We start from the raw sequence: 21,861 nt of genomic DNA, 5'->3' as shown, positions 1-21,861 counted from the left end.
TTAGAGATTGTTCATGGATTACTTGGTAGGGACATCACATGCGTCCCTGGACTGTGGGGTGCTTCCCAGGGCTCCACTGGGAGTATTAAGTAATATACGGCCGATATACTGTTGTTACCTAACACCAAAAATGTTTGGCCATATCTGGCCCCAAAGCGCTCAGATAAAGGATAAAGGTCCTTTATCAGGAAAGGTGCTGTGGGTGACCCATCAGCCTGCATGTGGACAAATCATGAGAAAGCCAGTCTGAAGGTGGGGGGCAGGAAGATACAACTCACAAACACATTAGTTGTGGTGGGCATGGAGAGGGGGTTCAGATATTTTCAGAGGCCCTGGCCTCAGACCCTCATCCGGGCCCTCGGGATCTGAGACACCCTTCATCTTTGCAACAACTTTCTCTTTTTCATTAAGCAAGTGGAGTCAGCTTGGCCGAACTGCAGTCAGAGAGTCCTTAACCATCATACCCTTCAGCCCCTGGAAGGCTAAGACCCAGAGTGGCTTCTGCCATGCCGGGGAGGCGCTGGGAATGCACCTCCACGTCCAGACATGGCCTTCGCCAAGCCCTCCGACACTTCAGTGGGCATGTGGCCTGCTGGCTTGGGCGGGAAGGACTGAACTCCTGAAGGTTTCTACTTAAATGAGATTCCATGGGGAAAGCAGAAATGGGGTGGGTCTGGCAACAGGGCATCTCAATGGGTTTCTGTCTAAAGGCTTTCCCACCCAGAACTATTTTCTAAGGAGAGCCTTTGTCTTCTTTTGGAGGTGGTATGGATTTGTGGTCCTGAACCCTCTCTTGGAAAATCTACCTCTGCAAGAATTCTTTTTTTTTTTTCAGCAGGAGGAAAAAGAAAAAATATAGCTTCCCCTTTCTTGAACTGTGCGTCACTCGCCAAAGAATTCCGCAGTGATAGCAATGCTATGAATAGGGCAGTCATAATGGGCTTCGAGAGAGCCCAGAGCCCGACCACAGGAATCGTTCCCATCACGGCTGAGCTAGAATTGGGCCTTTTATAAGCTGATTTTTGAGAAGAACGCACTTATAATCTGTATTCTCCCCCTTGCCCTCTGAATTGGCCATTTATTATTTTGTTTTCATCCTTGTTAAATGCTCCTTTCACAAATGCTGGCTTCTGTTTATATTTGACAGGGAAATGAAACCAAATATGCAAGAAGTCATGACAATTCCACCCCGGAGGAGGAGGTGTCAAGCTACCCTTGCAAAGCCCTGAACTTGGGGTCCCTCCTTCAAAGACAAAATGCATACTGCCCGCTAGCTGTCCTTATCAAATAGGGTAGCACTTTCCAGATCAAAGGCAGTAGCACTCTGGCTATAATTATTGATGGTTTTGGTAGAGAGACATGAAAAGTGAGTGGGCAAGAACATATTCTGAATCCGGCAAGCTTCCCCAAATCGCTGCCCTGAGAAGCTTCTTTGGAGGGGGTTCCAGGGCAGACATCAGTTTCAGCCACTGTGATGATAAGAGAACTAAAGAGCTCAGTGATCCAAAAGCGGTTACAAGTAAAATAGAAGCTTAATCTGGACTTGGAGAAATCTGTGGAAAACCAGCCATTTAAGTGGGATTTCTGCATCGAATAAAAGAGAACTGAAAGCTGAAGCAGACCAAGGAAAGAATAACAACTCTGTGTGCATAGCTGGGTGGGAATGGGTGAGTCTTTCTTAGATCTGACCTCTTTTTGCTCCTGACAAGCAGCAGAGGACACGACAGAGGGCCTAAGGAGTCTTTACCCAGCAGGCTGGGATGGCTGATGGTTTGGAAACAAGTCTGCTCCGCATCAGAACTGACTGCAGTGCTGGAAACAGCTTCTGCTTGGGGCTTGCTCCCTCCAGATTAGGGGCTTGAATGTGCTCGTGACATGTGGAAGCCTCCTGTGTCTTCCTGCATCTGAGGAATGGCCAGGCAGAGAGAAGTGAGGATCCTGGGCGAGCCCCTGCGTCCAGCTGCATGTGTTCCTTTGGGGAGGGTGAGTCTGCTCGGCCTCCTCTCTCCTTGGTCTGAAGAAACAGCTGAGGGTACGGAGGCCGCTCTTCTCTTGAAGTCTTGGTTAGGTGATGGTATACCTACAATCACACAGCTCCAAACGGTGGTGTTCTTTTTTAAAAAGGAAAAGGTCTGGGGAGCTCCCAGATGCTTTTAAATGAGCCCATAGCTGAGTGGGTCGGTATTATCTGCGATGATTTAGAGCATCTCATGTTATTTTACAACTCAGTTCAAAGCACGTGGGTCAGGTTGCTGGGTTAAAAGCGACAGGTCTGAGGCCATTACTCCCTGTGATGCCTGGGTCTACCCTACAGCTAGGTACACTTGACCCTGTAAGAACAGACTGCAGCATGTAGATTTTAGAAGTTCTTTAAACCACAAAGAAGAAACCTAAGACCTGGCACAGGAACTTCATTCTCCTACAGAAGCCTTAGAGACTCTGTTACTGCAGTTCTTATTAAAGCCTCTTCACTTGACACTTCTGAAGTCATGCTCTCTTACTCGAGTATGGGAAGCCAGATGATAGCTGGTTATTTTCTGAGTCAGCTCCTCCGGAACTGGGGTCCCTCCCTGCTTCTTATCAGCTGCAGGGACTCAGATAGGTCCCATGACCTGTAACCTCTCCTCTCTGCATGGCTCATTATGCATATTAATTGAGATGATGTATGCAGAGCTAACCTGTGCCTGGTATATGATGTGCTCAACAAATAGGACCATATTGTCATCATTACAATACAGTCTTATCTCCAGGAGACAAAAGTCTAAAAAACTCTGAACTAGGCCATGGCCACAGGAGGCTGTGTGGGTGGGTGGGTGGGTGGGGGGGGATGTTGGGGGGGGGGGAAGGCAGTCTTTATCAATGATAAATAGACATCACAAATCCTACAGACAAGATATACCACCTAGAAGTTTATCAGCCACTGGAAATGCCTGCAGCGGCCCATGGGGAAGCCTCCATTGAGTTGGGAGAAATCTCTTGGAAGGAAAACGTGACCTGTGCCTATCATCGTCTTCGGCGAGTTGTGAACTGGCCTCCAAACTTTTTTTTTTTTTCCAAACACTCTAGGCAAAGAGTAAAAGCCAACCCCAAAACGAACCGAGAAAGAAATGCAAGAAAGCATCAACCTTGGAAATAGAGACAGCAGACACAGAGACCCACCATCCTGTCCCTGCAGAGCCTTGCTCTCCTCAAAGCTGGCCCTGGGCCCCTCAGCACATGGCACTGTGCGGCAGGCCGCCAGCACACCCGCCTCGCTGCAAATGGGGGTGCAGGACAATTCTGGTCTGCTGCCCGCCTCACAGCTGCTTTTAAGAAATCTCCCAGGGCTGGGTCATCCAAGTTCAACCCCACTGCTCGAGAAGCGGGCCCACTGCTGCCTGGGGTAGCAGGACTGGAGCGTCCTGTTGGATGGATTGCTGGGAAGGGGGTCGCTGCGGGTTTTCCCAGGAGGTGTTTACATTCTTGGAGAAGGGGGGGGGCACTGTGAAAGGACGTGCCATATGCCTTTACCATCAACCACTACTGCTGTCAGCAGGCCCTTCTTCTTGCTGCTGAGCCGGTCATGCGTCTGGCACTGCTGGTCCCGGAAGCTGGGCAGGCCCTTGGGGCAGGGAAGGTTCTCGCAGACGGCGTGCTCCACACTGGCGCCCAGGCAGTGCGTGCCTCCAGGCCCAGGGCTAGAAGGAAGAGAAAGGTCCGTGTTAACCAGACAGTGCTGTGGAAACAGCAGGGGCGTTTGGATTTTGCCTCTCTTGCCAAAAGGGGGAGGGGCCAGGCAAAGTTTCCAAAGCACCCTCCCTCTGCTCTTACACACCATATCTCGGCGATCCCAGCCCCGTGCTGACGGCATGTTTAAGTGAGCCATCAGAAAAATGCATCCAAGAACTGTAAATCAGGGTCATCTGGAAATAGAATACAGTGAGTATAAGTTCGGCAAGATCCACAAATTGTGTCTTTCATCTGAACCTAAAACTTGGCCATCCGTAACACTGAAAACCCAAAGGGGAATTTTTAGTGTGTGGGGTTTTTTTGTTTGTCTGTTTGTTTGTTTTATTTTTCTATAAAACAAAGGCCTTTAAATGGCTCCTGCATACATTCTGGAGGTCGCTAAGTATGAGTAAATAGCTCGTTTACTTTATAATAAAAAGAATCAGAATGATTAATTAACTTGTTCATGGGCTTTGGGTGGAGACTGGTCAGATCCGGGCTCTGCAACCTTTGCTGGGGCAAGCATGAGACCAAATGTGATCAATGACACGGCATGGGTCCCAGCTCTGTGCTTAGACTGGGGTTCTAAGCAGTTCCGGAGACTCAGCTGTGTTCTCTGGCCTAGCCCATGTGTGTGAGGGGCACTGAGGAGGAACAACAGGACGCTGGTCCAGCTGTGGCTGAAACGTGGCTCTGCCCACCGCTTCCATGAGGCCCTGGGGTGTCCCCATCAGGCTCTGAACCGAGCAACCTCAGTGGCTCCTTTCATTTCCACGAGACCCAAATCACCATGATGGAGTACCGCTATTTTCTCCCGGTACTTTTTACTGAAATTGAGCATTCAAGAGAAAAGAACGCAAATCACAATTGTTTTGCTCAACGGATTCTCACAAATTGCATTTACCTGTTGGCAAGATATTTTTGACACATTAACCATTTCATACTAAGTATTTCTTTTCCTCCCTTTGCCGTTCCTTGTGTTTAGACAACTGGAGGCCACCCTCTGATCACATGAGGGGAGATATATCACAGCAGAAGTCCTCAGGCTTTTGTGTCACAAAAGTCTACACCAGGGGCTCTACAAACATTTTTGGCAAAGGGCCAGATGGTGAATATTTCTGTAGGAACTACTCAACTCTGCCACTGTAGCAAAAAAGGAGCCAGAGATGATGCATAAACAAAAGGGCGTAACTGTGCGCCAATAACACCTTATTTAGAAAACCAGGTGATGAACCAGATTTGGTCCATGGGCCATTGTTTTCCAGCTCTTTGTCTGCATAAATGTGTTGGAGAAAACGTCTGGAATGGGAAGAAAGGCTTCTTTCATACCCCTATGACCATTTCATATACACCAGACAACATCTGTCTCACCTGGGCATGGTGACAGCCTTGTGAGAGGGTACATACTGGTGGATCTAGAGAGGGACCCTGAGTTCTGATCTCCAAGTTAGGAAATAGCAGAACCTCTCTGAGGTTTACAGGATCTGAGAACAGAGGGACCTTTTGTTCTTTTTCCTTCCCAGAGCACAAGGCAGGCAGCTGGATCTCAGAGAAATGATTGCATGGCACAGAGAGAATCTCAGACAGCCTCCCCAAGAACCTAGGGCCTGCATACCAAGTGTGAACAGATGAATGGGTTCCTGTGCCACAAAGCACACTGTGGAAGAAACAGAGAGGGGAAAAGCCATGCGGACCAGCAGGAGGACATCTTCTTTGTAATAGACAAGTTCCCATGGCTGGGATCAGAGAAGGGATGGGTAAGGCTACAGATGCTGTATGGTGAGAAGTTCTGGGTTGAATTGTGTCCATCCTAAAATCATATGAAGTCCTAACCCCAATGCCTCAGAATGTGGCCTTATTTAAAAATAGGACCACTGCAGATGTAGTTAATTAAGATGAGATCATACCAGAGCAGGGTGAGTTCCTAATCCAATATGACTAGTCTTGTTATAAAAAGGGGAAATATGGAGATGGAAACACAGAGGGAGAGCACCATGCAGAGATGTAGACAGAAATCAGAGTGATGTTTCTATACTCTAAGGAACGACAAAGATCACCAGCAAGCCACTAAGCAGTTAGGAGAGGTGCAAGGAACAGATTCTCCTTCACAGCCTTCTGAAGGAACCAATCCTTCCAAGACCTTGATCTGGCAATTCTGGCCTCCAGAACTAGAAGCGAAAAAACTTGTGTTGTTTATGCCACCCAGTTAGTAGCAGGGAAAATGGGGCAAAAACTCCGGAGGTGATTAAGAATCCAACATGGACTAGAATGGAGTTCAAAAACACAAATTAAAAAAAATCAAAAACACAAATGCAAATGAAAAATTGGTTTCTAGAAAAATAAAGAAAGCTATGTTTTCCTACACACTTCAGGGTGTGAACTGAGATCTGTGCACATCATGTAATTACACTCCTGAGATGTCACTGAGCTTTATTTTAGCTTCCATTGTACCCACCTGTGTCAATTGTTTTTTCCAGGTTTGCATCTGACTGACCCTCATAAACCAACTAACTTTATGGTTAATAGCAGGTTGGTGGAGAGATTAGACAGGATGAGAAAACTCCTGGATCCAGGAGAAAGTGGGTCTGGAAGGATTCCTCATGTGCCTCAGGGTGCTTTCTTCCTGAACTCTGTTTATCTTGTTTCTTCTCCCTGTCCCTTCTCCCACGGGCAAGTCCCCTTTCAGCCACCCATCTAGCTCACTGTCCCATCTTCTCCACCCCCCACCCCGACTCTCTGTCCATCCTTGAGGCCACCTCCACCCTGCAGCCTCTTTTTATTTTCTACCTGGAGCCTGCCTGTCCTGACCCGGCTTGGTTCTCTGCTATACTGCTTATCATCAACCTTGTGAAATGGTGAGCTAGATTACTGTCTTCCTCCTACTTTTCTGTAGCTTTTAGCAGAGGAACTTGCACAGGCAAGTTAACAAACCGTTAACAAACCGTTAACAAATGGTAGTTAGACTGACTTGAACTATATTATCAAAATTTATCTTAAAATGACCAAAAGATAGGGGCGCCTGGGTGGCTCAGTTGGTTGAGCGTCCAACTTGGGCCCAGGTCATGATCTTGTGGTTAGTGAGTTTGAGCCCCATGTCGGGCTCTGTGCTGACAGCTCAGAGCCTGGAGCCTGCTTCTGATTCTGTGTCTCCCTCTCTCTGCCCCTGTCCTGCTCATGCTTTGTCTCTCTCTCTCTCTTAAAAATAAACATTAAAGAAAAGAAAATTTTTAAAAAATGACCAAAAGACAGAGCAAGGTCAGGAAGATGGTGGAGGAGGAAGCACCAGGGATCCATTTCTCCACTTAGATGATAATTGTATTGGCAAAAACTGTTTGAAGTGACCATTTTGAAATTCTGGAGTCTGTTTGAAAGCGTGCAACCTACTGGAAAAAGTTTGGCTGGTAAGCTGTGGTGAATTTAGATAAATTTCAGCCTTTATTGTGGTAGTGGCTATCTGTCCTCCACACTCCAGCCCCACAGCAGGCAGCTGTGCCTGTATTCCTGATGTGGCTGGCTGGAGCCAGGGTGGACAATGAGAACCTTATTCTCCAAATACTGGGGTTCTGTTCTGATTATTCAGTGCTACTTTTGATTTCTGAGATGTGGGGACAGAGGGTGGCCACCATTGTTGCAACTCCTCTGAGCTGAAGTGACTTCCAGGGAATTTCAATGAGCAATACATTTTTCCCTTCTTTTCTCCCTTTTGGGAATCAGATATTTAAGGATTAAGTCATTAAGAAGCAACTGCACATATGGGAAAATTTAGAAAGCCACCAAGTATGCTCAGGGAAAGATGAAGCCTCATTAAAGGCTTGAGAAGACCTTATACTTTCACTTAAGGTTGATCCCCAGCATAGAGAAACTTTTTTATTTTTTTTATTTTTTTTTATTTTTGGGACAGAGAGAGACAGAGCATGAACGGGGGAGGGCAGAGAGAGAGGGAGACACAGAATCGGAAACAGGCTCCAGGCTCTGAGCCATCAGCCCAGAGCCTGACGCGGGGCTCGAACTCACGGACCGCGAAATCGTGACCTGGCTGAAGTCGGAAGCTTAACCGACTGCGCCACCCAGGCGCCCCGAGAAACTTTTTAACAACAAAGAAACAGCAAATCATGGGACGGGGGGAAGCTGATTATCAAGGCTACATTATAAGATTCGAATGTCCAGTTTTCAACAACAACAACAACAAAATCACAAGGGATACAAAGGGAAAGGAAAGTATGGTCCAATCAAAGGAACAAAATACATAAGCAGAAACTGGGTCTGGGGAAACTCAGATGTTGGGCTTATTAGACAAAGACTTAAAACAACTGTCTTAAAAATGCTCAAAATACTGAAGGAAGATATAAATAAAAATGATGTATGAGAAAATGAGAGTATCAGTAGAGATAGAAATGATAAAAAATTAAATTCCAGAGTTGAAAAATATAATAACAGAAATGAAAAATTCACCAGGTGGTTCAAAAGCAGATTTAAGCAGGCAAAAGACAGAATCATCAAATTTAAATGTAGGGCAACTGAATTATTGTGTCTTGGGAGTGAAAAGAAAAAGAATGAAGAAAAATAAACAGAGGGGATCTGTGGTAAATGACTAAGAGAGCCAATATACTCATTATGGGAGTCTCAGAAGGCGAAGAGAGAGGAACAGAGATTATTTGAAGAAATAACGGCTGAAAGCCTCCCATATTTGAAGAAAGGCATGAATCTACAAATCCAAGAAGCTCAACAAAATCCCAGTAGGATAAATTCACTGATACATTTTTCAATCAAACTGTCAAAAAAAAAAAAAGAGAGAGAGAGAGAGAGAGAATCTTGAAAGTAGCAAGAGAGAGTCAACAAACACCACATACAAGACAATCTCAATAAATTATGAGCCTATTTCTCATTAGAAACTTTGGAGACGAGAAGGCAGTGGCTTTATACATTCAAAGTTCTCAAAGAAAAAAAAATCTATCAACTAAGAATTCTATATCCAGCAGAACTGTCATTCAAAAAAATGATGGAGAAATTCAGACATTTCCAGATAAGTAAAAATTGAGGACGTTTTTGTTTTTATTTTTTTAATGTTTATCTTATTTTTGACAGAGAGAGACAGAGCATGAGCAGGGGAGGAGCAGAGAGAGAGGGAGACACAGAATCCGAAGCAGGCTCCAGGCTCCAAGCTATCAGCACAGAGCCCGACCTGGGGCTCGAACTCACAGACCGCGAGATCATGACCTGAGCCAAAGTCGGACACTCAACCAACTGAGCCACCCAGGTGCCCCCGTTTGTTTGTTTTTACTACCAGACCTGCTCTACACAAAATACTAGAGAGTCCTTCACAGTTCAAATGAGAAAATGCTAGATGGTGACTTAAGGCCATATAAGGAATTAAAGATCTCCAGTCAAGCAGGCATGATGCTAAGCTTTGTAAGCACTAGAGTGATGCTAGAGAAAGAACAGACTTTTCTCTCTGGTTCTGGTAATTAATTCCTTTCAGCAGACTCCTGCAGTGGCCTGTGATGCAGGCTACTTCCCTAGGGCAGCATTCATCCCATAGGGCACCTTCCAAGAACACCAATGCTTTGGGGAAATTCCCAGCCTGGTTTCAGGTGTAGTTTCTCCCCTTAGATAGCTTTCCCTAACACCCCTTAGTGTGACTTTCCAGAGGGTTCCACCAGTGCGCCATCTCTGCAAACTTCTCCCTCATCCAATGAGCCTTAGTTTCATCCACTCCAACAAAGTCCAAGGAATCTCACCCATGTGTGTGTGTGTATGAGAGAGACAGAGAGAAAGAGAGAGAGAGAGAGAGAGAGAGAGAGAGAGAGAGAAGGAAAGGGAGAGGCAGAGGGAGAGAGGGAGGGAGAGGGAGGGGAGGGAGGGAGAGAGAGATGGGCACCTTCATCTGTATTTGTTCCTTCTTTGGGTACTTTGCCTCAGATCCAATGACAGTGGCCACTTTTATATTTGCTCTTTCAGTGCTCTTCCGGTGTTCTCTTTATCTCTTAGCAGTTAATTCCCATTTGTCCAATCACCTGTTATAGCTAATGTTTTTTTTTTTTTACATTAAAATTTCCTGCTCAAAAAGAAAATGACTCAAATCATTGATTTTTCTTGTTTTCCTTTGGGTCATTATTTGAACAACATAGGAAAAAGAGAGAAGCAATCCATGAGTAGCATGATTTCTTACCCAAATCATCCCAGTATGTCAATCCATGGTCAGCCCCTTCCTTCTTCATGACTGTGTCTATAATCTGGGTTATCTGAGAGCTACCATGACACCAGTGATGGCTTCCCAGGTATACACTGGTGTGAGACAACAGAAAGACACTCTCCATATAGGAAGAGAGAGGAGAATCAATGTGTGGGAAGGGTGTGTGTGATAGGGTGGTCCACAAACTGAAGTTCTGTGGTGGGAGGACTTGGAAGGAGGGGGCCAACTTCACCAAGGAACCCACGTCATGTGAGTGTGCCAAGCTTCACTTGTATGGACACAAGGGCTTTAGGGCATGCTGTATTGGGGTTGGCAGACACAGGCAGGAGAGATCACCCTCCCCATGTCTGAGGAGCAGAGGGCTGAGGTTCTCATTCACTCTGGTAAGATTCTCTTGGCTACACGGCATGGATAAAATAAAAAGACACCTAGGAAAACCAAAACAACAGAAACCAAGCTTGACATGGCTAAAATGAGGGACAAGTGAAATAACAGAATTCTGGTGGAAAAGAACTGTTCCTGTTTGAGGGCTAAAAGTAGGCCTATGTCCTTCCCTCAGCCTTTCCTAAGAGGGCTGCAAGGCACAGACAAGCCTGCCAGGCTCCATAGCCCCACAAGGACTCACGGAAATAGATGGGGATATGACACAGTAATTTGAAATCTCATCTTGAGGTGAGGTGTGGTCAGCTGAGGACACAGGTGAAGAGCTTATATATAAAGAGGCACTTTCACATACACTGCAATTATAGACTAATATGGCCAGAGGGCTTACCTGTCACCTGTTCTTTAGAACCATTACCTTGATAAATCTATGCAAGACATCTGAAGGGGTTTCTGCCTGCATCCTTCAGATGAGGAAATCAAAGATCTAATATGTTAGAACAAAGCTCAGTGGGTAAAAGGTGGAGATAAGAGGTGTGATTCCCAAGAGGTTCTGGATGCAGCCGGAGCAGGCTGGCAAGGGGGCTGCCCATCAGCTGTTGTGAGGCTGAAGCCAGCCTGACCTACGAGTATAGTTAGCTGGGATGTGATGGACTTTTCAAGAGGCTTCTCCCACATCAATCCTCAATTTCTACTTGTACTCTGTTGGTTTTTTTAAGTTTATTTATTTATTTTGGGAGAGACAGAGATGGCGTGAGTGGGGGGAGGGGCAGAGAGAGAGAGAGAGAGAGAGAGAGAGAGAGAATCCCAACTAAGCTCCACCCTGTCAGTGCAGGGCACGATGCGGGGATCAAACTCATGAAACTGTGAGATTGTGACCTGAGCTGAAACCAAGAGTTGGACATTTAACCAACTGAGCCACCCAGGCACCCCTCTGTTGGGACTTTATAAACATGAATAAAGTAGAAGATCAGATATAAAATGAAATGACTTGAATGGGCACATCATAAGAAAAGATATCCAAATGGCAAACACAGACACAAACAATGCTCAGCCTCATTACTTGGAAAGGAAATGCCAACGAAAACCCCAGGGAGATACCACTCTACACCCACCAGAAAGGCCAACGTGGAAAAGACTGACAATATGGGGCACTGGCGACGCTGAGAGCAAGTGGAAGCCCACTGTGGCTCACGGCAGTGGGTATGGTAGGGTTGCTCTGCAAAACCACACCCTCCTTCGGTCACATACACGCACATTAGGAGGCAATGACTCCTACCCGCTGTGAACATACACCTGCCCAACACACACACTTGACTAGATGGGCAGTACTGCAGCAGGAAGCATGCTCTAGAACAGGTGCCCATTTCTCTATGTTATACCTTGATAAAGATTTTTTTTTAATGTTTATTTACTTTTGAGAGAAAGAGAGAGAGAGACAGAGGCATGAGCAGGGGAGGGGCAGAGATGGAGACACAGAATCTGAAGCAGGCTCTAGGCTCTGAGCTGTCAGCACAGAGCCTGACGTGGGGCTCGAACTCACAACTGTAAGATCACGACTTGAGCCGAAGTCAGACGCTCAACCGACTGAGCCACCCAGGTGCCCCCATTGATAAGGATGTTTAAAAATAAGGACAAACAATAAGGTAGAGAGGCTTTGGTGAGAGACTGAAAGTGTGGAGAGACAGGTGAGCTCCTGCAGGGCAGGACTGTGGCTTGTTAGGACGGGGTCTGAAGTGCCTTGGGCAGACCCCAGGGCAGAGCAGGGACAAGACAAGGGGTCACTGAGATGAACAGGAACCCAAGGCACTTTCCCTCAGGGGTGGATAAACACATAGAATCAGGATAAAAGGAAGAGAGACACTCCAACTGAGTGACACATGTTTTTTGCTCTGTTCTACTCAATGAAGATAGATTATAAGATAAAGTCACAAAAGTGGTTCAGACCTGCTCACCATCTGGAAGCACAGACTGCTTAACGGACAGCAGCTCCAGGTGTCAGGGGTAGGGTGGGGCTGCTAACACCCTTTCAGGGCAGCAGACATCCCAGGTTTAAGGCCTCCCCTTCAAGGTATCCAAGTAACACATGTAACTTAGGCTCAAGTGTAGAAGACTGAGATTTTTAAAAACATCCGTGGGAACACCAGGTCACTGGCATTTTGAAAGTAGACACATGGGGGCTTTTTGCTTTGGAAGCAAAAAGCAAGTATAGGCATATAGCTTCACATCCCACCCCAAGGCTTCCTGCTTGGTCTTAGGAGGCTGACTGCTCTCCTTCTGGATGCTCATGGGGTGATGCTGTGTGCTAACCCCAGTGCATTCCATATCTATGCTCCACTCACCTTCTGGTCCTTCTCTGACAGAGCGGGCTTCTCACACAAGACCATCTGAACCCTTTCTCCTGACCCTACTTCTCCAGCCCTCTCCCTGAAACACAAGCCTCCTGATGGGGTACCAGAATTCAAATTGGAGATGAACTTTCTGCCTTGCAGTCTTTTGGCAGAAACTACCACCCACAGTGACACAAAATTATGGCAGGAAGGGGTGAGCCCAGGAAGCTGGATTAAAAACACGGATGGTCCCCAAGGCCTTGATGTCAGCTGGCAAGAAATACGAATTCCAAGAGCTGTAAAGACCAAGGCTAGAGAGAGAAAAAGGTGGGGTGGGGGAGTGGACTCTCTTGCCAGTATTTTTGGACAGTGAATAAACCAGCTGCAGAAGACGGGGAAGGAGCCAGGAATACAAAGTGAGGTGGGGTGGGGGGGGAGTTGGGTAGGGAGAGGTTGGTGGGAGCGTTCCAAGTCCGAGATGTTCATAGCAGTGTGATTCGGACATCCTTGGGAAATCTCAAGGCAGCGAGCCTGGTGATTTAAGGAGTGAGCCAGGCAGAGGACATTGTTTTGGTCAGAGATTGGCTCCAGGTCCTCGATCAGCTGTGCTTTGTAACAATCACCACGTCAGGCTTCTCTGCCAAAGCAGGTTAACAACTGTTGCCTGGACTTCGTAAAACGCTGTCTGCATCTCCCCCGGAAACACCTAGGGCTGCCGCTAAACCACCCACCCAAGGACTGGGCCCTTCTCTTCCCATTCACCTGGGGTGGTTCCCTGAAAGGGAAGGAACCTTATAGAAACTACCTGGGGGAAAGAGCCTGTTGTTGCTTTCCAGAACGGAAAACAGATCTATGCTGTTATTATGAAAGGTTGGACAGGCTACCAAGGCATAAATATTACAAATGCAAAGACATAGTGTTTCTGTCACATGGAGTAAACAAGGCTGGGCTACATTTTGGACTTTGTTCTTGAGAGGGCCCTGAGCCTCCCTAGTTGTGGCCTACAACTTCGCCAGGGTTGGGCAGGTGTGTGAGAAGGTGACCCTCATGTGTAGGGGAACCTGAACCCCACTCATGGCTGTTCACGGCATCTAGGCCTCAGTGAGGTGAGACAGTACAAGAAAGGGGGGGCTAGCTGGTGATCTACCTTCTTGGCATAATAATTTACAATAACCTTTGTGTTTTGGGGGGGGGGAACAGTATGAAGTGTGTCTTCTGGGGCAGTAGAAAAGCAGAGACTGCTTTTTCTCAGCCAGCATGCATCCAAGTGATGAGGTAGGAAGCGCATATCATTGAGGACCATTCTGCTATAAGCACAGAAAGGAGAATGGTGCCCAGACAGGTGTGGCCTTCATGGAGCCCAGAGGCCAGCAGGGGGAGGACAGAGTGAAAACAAGCGAGCAAGTACAAAAGAGTAATTACAAATTGTTATCATACCTGTAAAGTAGAAAGAGGGTGCTGAGAGAGAGGGTAAAGCAGGCACCCAGTCTGGTGCAAGGTGCTCAGGAAGGAGGCCTGAGAGGACATTTAGTTAGAGACCCAAGGAGAGACACAGACAAGCTGGGGAGAGGGAAAGGAATACTGACAAGTGTTTGGAGCCTGAAGTGCTGTATCTGAGGACAGAAAGGAAGCTGCAGTGAGTTGAATGGTGGCCCCTTCCCCTCCAAGATAATCCTACTCAGAACCTTCGAATGTGACCTTAATTGGAAAAAGGGTCTTGGTTGATGTAATTAAGGATCTCTTGGGGTGCCTGGGTGGCTCAGTCAGTTGGGCATCCGACTTTGGCTCAGGTCATGGTCTGGTTCATGAGTTCAAGCCCCACATCGGGCTCTGTGCTGACAGCTTGGAGCCTGGAGCCTGCTTAGGATTCTGTGTCTCCCTCTCAAAATAAATAAACATTAAAAACAAAACAAAACAAAAGGATCTCTTAATCATGAGATGAGGTCATCCTGAATTAGGGTAGGCCCTAAATCCAACTACAGGGGTCCTTAGGAGAGGAGAAGACACACCAAGAAGACCATGTGAAGACAGAGGCAGAGACCAGAGGCAAGTCTACAGGGGCAAAGAATGCCAAAGGGCACCGGAAGCCACCAGAAGGTCAGGGAGAGGCATGGGTGGGATGAATTCTTCAATTTCAAGAAGGAATCAATCCTGCCAATACCTTGATTTCAGACTTCTGGTTTCTAGAATGGGGAGAGGAGGATAAATTTCTGTTTAAGACACCAAGTTGTGGTCAGTTATTACAGCAGCCCCAGGAAATGAATACAGAGGCCATGGTCAAGAGTATGGATTTTATTCTAAGTGCAGAGGGAAATGATTGACAGGGCTGAAGCAGGAAGAAATATAACTGGATTTATGCTTAAGTAGATCTCTCTGGCTCTGTGTGGGAAATGAATCTGGGGGACAAGGAGCATGTGGGAAGCAGGGAGGCTAGTGCAAAAGGTCTGAAAGAAAAATGGAGCCTCGTTGCTAGGTTCTAAACCAGCTGTGTGACCACGGGCAAGTTACCTAACCTTTCTACCACTCAATTTCTAATCAGTGGGGCCAAAAAGAATACCTATCCTCATAGGGCAGCATTTTTACATGATTCACTTTCTGTAAATGCATAGGAGGGAACGTGGCACACGGTGTGGGCTCACTGTATTTGCCATTCTTCCCCTGAGAGGACACGGAGGAGGAAGAGAGGGGACAAGAGGACCACTCACAGACTCAGGGGCTTTGGACTGTGGCAATGTCACAGAGGGTGGTGCTATGAACTGAGTGGGGAAGTGGGCTGGGAGGAGAGATCAGTTTGGGAAGGGTCAGGTCCAGGAGAAGACCAAGGGAAGTCGGCGAGGACTTTTTAATCTGTTTTTGCTTGTCACTATAAGCCTATAACTAGCTGAGTCCTTAGTCCAGAGTCAGAGCCTTGTCAAGGTGTGTGAAGGCACCATGTTGGAAAGGTGTCATTGCGAAGGGGCACAGGAGCCAGGAGACCTGAGAACACCAATATTCTCTTTCTGGTCCTTCTACCATTGCCTGCCCCACGGGATGTTGTTGGATGACAGAGATCAGACATAAAGACTTCCCTCTCAGGGATGTGTCAGTGCTCATAGCCATCTGATGTGCTAAGACCTGCATACCCCTCAGTGGCCTGTTTGTGGTAGCCTGACAAATCCCCCCCATTCCTCAGTGATAAAACACAGGAAGAAGGGCAAGGAGAGATAAAGTCCATGACCACCACTGGGTGGGGAGGAAGGGCACCTGATCAAGAAGAGGAATGGAAGATTTTTACAACTTTGGGATTTCTGGAACAGCCTCTCTCTTGAGGCCACTGGGTGTGGAGGGATAGCATGAGGACCCAGCCCATGAAATCCCACAGCAGGCCAGGCCAGGGAAGCACGTTAACTTGGCTTTCTGAACTAGAGGTTCTTTAGGAGTGGGTGGGCAGAAAGCAGCTGGGATGAGAACAGTGGGTAGAGCCAAGGCATGGGGGATGCCTTAGCCAACATCATGCCAAGAAAACAGTCAGGGCCCTTAAAAGTTGTGCCCAATGCATCTGCTCAGCATCGATGACATCTTATTCTTGTAAGGGTTGTCCTTACCTGAATACAATCCAATTGTCAACCATCTCTGGGCACAGGGTCCTTCTGGGCATTTAAAGGTTCTGATAGGCCCCTACTATGACATTTCCTGGGTGACATCTGGTGTGGAATGCTGTGCCAAAGGAGACCAATCCTCAGCTAGAGTACAGGAGCTCCAGATGCAAACATGAAGCATCCATGGCAGCTATAAGTCTTACAACAAAGCCTTTCCGTGTAAATCACCCTCCTCTGAGTGCTCCTCAAACAGTGCTGTGAGTTAGGGGGCAGGGCACACAGTCTCATCCCATCCCCAATCTTCCATTAGTGCTAATATAGAGAAGGACCATATACTAAAGACAGACCATGTATGTTATATGTATGCCCATGAATTATTCCAACTTCAGACAGAGACACAGGTAATAGCCATCACCTGCTATAGGGAGTGGCCCTGGGACTTGAAGCCTTCTCTGTTTCACTTTGAAGTCCAGCTCTTCCCACCATACTGTGCCAGCTCCCTCTAATGGCAAAACTGATATCCAGAGGGAAGAAGGGGCTTCCTTGAGGACACACGACCAACAATTAAGCCAGGCCTAAATCTCCGCATCCTGATTCCAAATCCAGAGCTCTCTTCTCAGGGCCAGAGACGGAACTATTTTAACTTCCTCACAGAGCCATGAATAAATGGAAACCTCTATTCATTTCTCACCATTTAGCAAAACAGGCTTTCTAACCTTCTACACATCTGTGATGGTCACTTTTATGTGTTGATGTGACTGGCCACAGGGTGTGCAGATGAAAGGTTATTTCTGGGTGTATTTGTGAGGGTTTCTGGATGAGGCTGGCATGCGGGCCTGTGGACGCAGTAACGTAGATGGCCCTCCCTAATGGGCATCGTCCAATCCCTAAAGGTCTGAATAGAACAAAAGGCAGAAGAAGAAGGAATTCACACACGCACCCTGCGCCCCCTACCCCCACTAGGACCTCTCTTCTCATCTTCTCTTGCCCTCCCCTGGGATTTCACCATCAGCTCCTTTGGGTCTCAGGCCTTCAGACCTGACTGGATGACATCACCAGCTTTCCTGGGTCTCCAGCTTGCAGATGGCAGATCGTGGGACCCCCTCAGCCTCCACAATTATATGAGCCAAGTTTTCATCCAGATTCATACATATATTTGTTGATTCTGTTTCTCTGGAGGATCCCAGTATAGCCTCTATGCTTTTAATTAAGAAGTCATTCCTAAAAGATTAAAGACACACCTATTATTTTTCAGCCACTCTGCTAAATACTGGAAGGAAAAGTTTTAACAAGACACAGTATGTGATGCCAATTCTTATAGCACTACTGGGGGAAAAACAGTGTTCTTGACGTTGACTAAACTGTGTGCATGTTTTCCTTTAATCGGGAAGTTCTTGACCTTGGCTGGCCATTGGGTTCACCTGGAGAGATTTAAAACATCCAGTTCCTGGGTCCCATCTCCAGAATTTGTGAATTAATTGGTCTGGGATACAGCCTGGGCTTCATGATTTTTAAACACAGGAGGGATTTGCTAATTATTCATCACCATGACTTAATTATGGATATAAAGCATTTCTTTTTCACTGATAATTTATAACTTGCTCTTTTTGAAGTGAATGTGATGAAGCTGATGGCACACAGGACATGAAACAGACTCTTTTAAGAAATACTAAAAATGGGAAATTTCAGAGGAGACGAGAAACACCTGTGGGCAAGGAATTTTTATAATTAAGCACAACATCTACCCCTGAGCTTTCTGGAGCAAATGTGCCAAGAACAAGAGGGGTCATGGTGTCTTCTAGGTCAATAAAAGGAAGCTTATAAGATAAAAAACAAGAACAAAACAAAACAAAACAAAACAACCCAAAAAACAATTTTCTCTCAAATCGTTCTAAAAGGACCCATGAAAAGTATCTGCATGTACAGGACAGCTGAACCCCCAGGTGCTTTGTGACTCATCAACAGCCAGGCAGCTCCCAGATCAGCTAAGAGCCAATCGAAAGGTGAGCCTCTCTTTCGAAGGTCCACAGGCCTCCCCAGAAGGTCCCCTAAGGAAGCTGCAGGCCAGGGCAGTGTGTCACGCAGCTGTCTCAGGAAAGCTTTCTAGCAAGGCCCACGTGAGGAGTAAGGAGCCATGGGACTCAGGGTATCTGTGCTCACAGAAAGAGCTCTGTCGAAGTTGAGGTGGCCTATGACACACTCAACACCCTGCGTCCGTGGCCCTTGGAGGGACTTGGTCTTACTTCCGCTCAAATTCTCGCAGGAGACAGACCCTCCTTTGCCTAAGGCAGGAAGAGCTGCTGCTGGGAAACCCCGATCAAGGCACCCTGGAGAATGCCTGCTCAAGGGGAACTTACGGGGGGTTGTCACATTTCCTCTGCCGGAAGCGGGCTCCCGTCCCACACGTCCGGCTGCACATGCTCCACGCGCCCCAGGGGCTCCAGTCTCCGTCCACGTGCTCCGGGATGGGTGTCTTGCTCACGCACTCCCCTGCGCGGCACCACTGAAACACAGCAGGGGGGCCCCAGGGGCCCTCAGTGCCCAAGGATCAAACCTGCTCACTCACCCGGTAACTTGCGATTCCCACCCCGTGAAAAAGCACCCTGCCGTCCCAAATTGCCTTCTGTAATTCATGTACGAGCAGACCGTTTTGGGGCATGCATGCTTCTTAGCTCTAGCGACCTTCCTTCCTCACTCAACGTGACACCTGTACACCTGTGGCATTTGCAGCGTGCCCTAAAATCCCGCGTGACGTGTGCTCCGTTGGAGTTTTCTAAGTTCTCAGAAAAAGGATTAGTTCACATGGCTTACGGAGAGACCTGAGTTTCTGCCAACTTTCCTGACTGGGAGTGCATCTCTCTGGAAGGCTGAGTCTCCTGGCTTTGTGGTTTTGAACTTCAAAGTTGGGTTTGGTGCTTCGGAGATGACACCGTAAGTTCCACACGGGTGAACCTTGGCTCCGAGGATAAGGGAAAGCCAATCCTCTAAAATGGAAATTTCCCAACGTGTGTGGCACATCCAGGGCAGGACAGGTGATTTAGTGGTTCCCAACCATGGCATCTCATTCATTCCTTGCAGGAAGACTAAGAGAACTCTGCGTCTGCTGGCCCTGAACACCTCTCCTCTCCAACACCAATCTCTCCGGTTAATGAAGATCAGGCCTACAGGCTTGCTCTCTTAAACTTGAGCTAGAAGTGAGCAACACAGTTCTCATAGAATTTATTTTATGATAGCCCTTTGTGTATGGCAAGTGATCCTGTTTTTCTATGTATGGTTTATTGACGTGCAAGTTTTAAGTAAATTCACTTGTATGACAAAAAGAGTCGATTGAACAAAAATAGCAAGTGGTTCTTGTATCTTATCAGCAGAAAAAGGAGAGGTGATGTGGGTGCCCCTCTTTTCCCAGAGTGGGCTCCATGGGCATTTCTGGGGCAGCCCAGAGGGTGCTTCAGGTACTCCTGAGTAAAGCACAGACCACTGCCCTTCAGGAGAGACGCCCAATGCTCAGGAGACGGGGGCTGGGGGAGGGCAGTGGGAGGCGGGGGTTACCTTGTCTGCCCCACACTCAGTGCCGTCCAGGGGAGGGTCCAGCTTGGTCTTGCAGGACGTATCTCCTTCCACCAGGCACCACAGTCCAGCGCACATCAGATGCTGCTGACAAGGGAAGGAAGGTAACTGCCTAGAGCACCACACACAGGTCACTACTGGGGGCGGAAGGTGGGGCTTGATGACTGGTTTGGATTGAGAATTTGAAACATGAAGGGAAGGAGGGTCATGAGTCTGGATGTGAAGAAAAAAAAATATGTGCATCATTCAACTGGTTCATTTTAACTCAACAAAATTCTGTGCCTTTATTTCCCATGCTTGTCTCATGGGGATTCAGTTCGGCAATTCCTGCATTAGCTATTGAGGGCCTAGGAGTTGTCCCATGCAGGGCGCAGGCTGGGAGCCAGTAACAAACACATACTTTCCATTTAATGTAGGAAGGTATGAGGCAGACACCCATGGGTCAGACCGAGTGCATAGGAAAGGAATCTCTCCATTCTAACCTCACCAAGGAGGGCTTGCCGGAAAAGGCAGCTTCAGAGCTGAGGCTGGAGGGGCCACTGTGCAGGCCCAGAATTGAGACCCCAAGGGGTTAAAGAAGGCTTTCCATTCTCCCTGTGGTCACCTGCTTTCTAGCTCAGCTGCATTATGCCTAATTTCTTATAGTGTTTCACCTAAAGAATTTCTTAACTGCACAAATAATTGAAATAATTCTACTTAAGAATAGGCATTTAAATACTCCCATTTGTATTAATAGGAAACCTGCATGTAGACAGAGTGCTCAAGATGGGACTATTTATGAAAATAGCTGGATACATGGCCAGTGTCCTCCCTGGCTGCTTCAGTCTCCCTTGCAGGACTCGGAGAAGACAGCACATTCACCAGCTGCTGCTTCCCCAGTCTCTCTGCTGGAGGCCATCCCCTGACCACGGAGCAACCCTCGGTCATGGGGATGGGAGCTGGACACCCCATCTCCTTGGGTGCGATGGCTCTGAGGCCAGCGCCACACTTCTCTCTGAGGGTCCCGGTGGGATGGTCCCATTGTCCATGCAGTCGCCTGCCCATCAGTGTACTTTGGACTTGCCACCCCCCTCTCCCTTCCCTGCCCCCTCACGGTGCTTCCTGGGATCACTTCCCAGATAAACTACTTGCACCCAAATCCTCGCCTCGTGGTCTGAAAATTGAGAACAGATGTACAGAAGGCTCTTTTAAAGACACAGCACTTCTGGGATGCCAAGCCCAAGCACACGGGGAAAAGGCCTGAGCCGTAGTAGGGAGATATCACCCTCCCAGGCATGGCCGGGGCACCTGCGGGTACATTTTGGGCAGGGTGAGGGTCAAGGGTCCTTGCTCAGGATAGTCACAGTGGGACTCACAAAGGGTGTGCTGTGCTTCGTGTAGAGTTCTGCTGTTCCAAGTAATCTCAAACATCTGCATAGAATAGTGTGCACTGTGCTGTCTCAAGTCAAAAAATATTTAGAAGCTGAAGAGACAAAAGGAGAAACAGGGAAGGAAAACAGGGCTGGAGGGGCTTTGACAAAGAGCTCACAGAGCACAAGCTCTTGCTCATTTTTTCAAGTGTGTCAAAGCCACTCTGTGCCCTTAAAGAAATTGATGATTCAAGGGGAATAGTGTGCCCGTGGGTTCAGGAAAACCCCTGTGTTCCCATTATTGTTCAATTCTCAGCAGAACGGTAAAAAGATGAGAACTCTGAGCACAACCCCAGCTGGTCCCATAAAGACAGACTGCACCTCATTAAATGTTTGATTCCATGCACCTTGACCTTGGAGCTCTTCGAGAGTGTGGTGTCAGCGCGTGGACATGTGTTCATGAGAACAAGGCTGACCCGGCAGGTAATTTATGGGTAGGAGTGCTTGGGATTAGGAGACACACCTGTCCCATCAAGAGGGAGAGGAGGAAGGCGGTGTGAATGGTTTGTTATGTGCTTTATAGACCATGCATTCCCATAAAACTTTTCTAGCCATCAAAGAAAAGGAGATGAGTCTGGCAAAGACTTTCAAGAACACAAAAAGTAGTAACCATAAAGGCCAAAAGAAATGAATTATATTATGTTAAAATGAAGAACTTCTGTGTACAAGAGACAACCATAAGAAAGTGAGAGAGG

General features: G+C 47.4%; 1 protein-coding gene across 1 annotated transcript in view; it reads right to left on the bottom strand.

Moving 5' to 3' along the window:
• The window catches only part of ADAMTS17 (ADAM metallopeptidase with thrombospondin type 1 motif 17), a 347,079-nt gene that overhangs the window by 117,620 nt on the left and 207,598 nt on the right, over positions 1-21,861 (bottom strand). The window contains exons 11-13 of the mRNA XM_047086834.1: positions 19,740-19,841; positions 18,548-18,693; positions 3,511-3,677 (exon numbers count right to left, since the gene is read on the bottom strand). Of these exons, the coding sequence (XP_046942790.1) occupies positions 3,511-3,677; positions 18,548-18,693; positions 19,740-19,841 (415 nt within the window). The remainder of the gene's footprint in view (positions 1-3,510; positions 3,678-18,547; positions 18,694-19,739; positions 19,842-21,861) is intronic.

The sequence above is a fragment of the Lynx rufus genome, unplaced genomic scaffold (genome assembly GCF_022079265.1).
Source record: "Lynx rufus isolate CCGP_SWC_20201006 ecotype Redwood Valley unplaced genomic scaffold, mLynRuf1.p SCAF_21, whole genome shotgun sequence".
Classification (NCBI taxonomy): domain Eukaryota; kingdom Metazoa; phylum Chordata; class Mammalia; order Carnivora; family Felidae; genus Lynx; species Lynx rufus.
The sequence above is the reverse complement of the archived record's forward strand: the minus strand, read 5'-3'. Positions and strand labels throughout refer to the sequence as shown.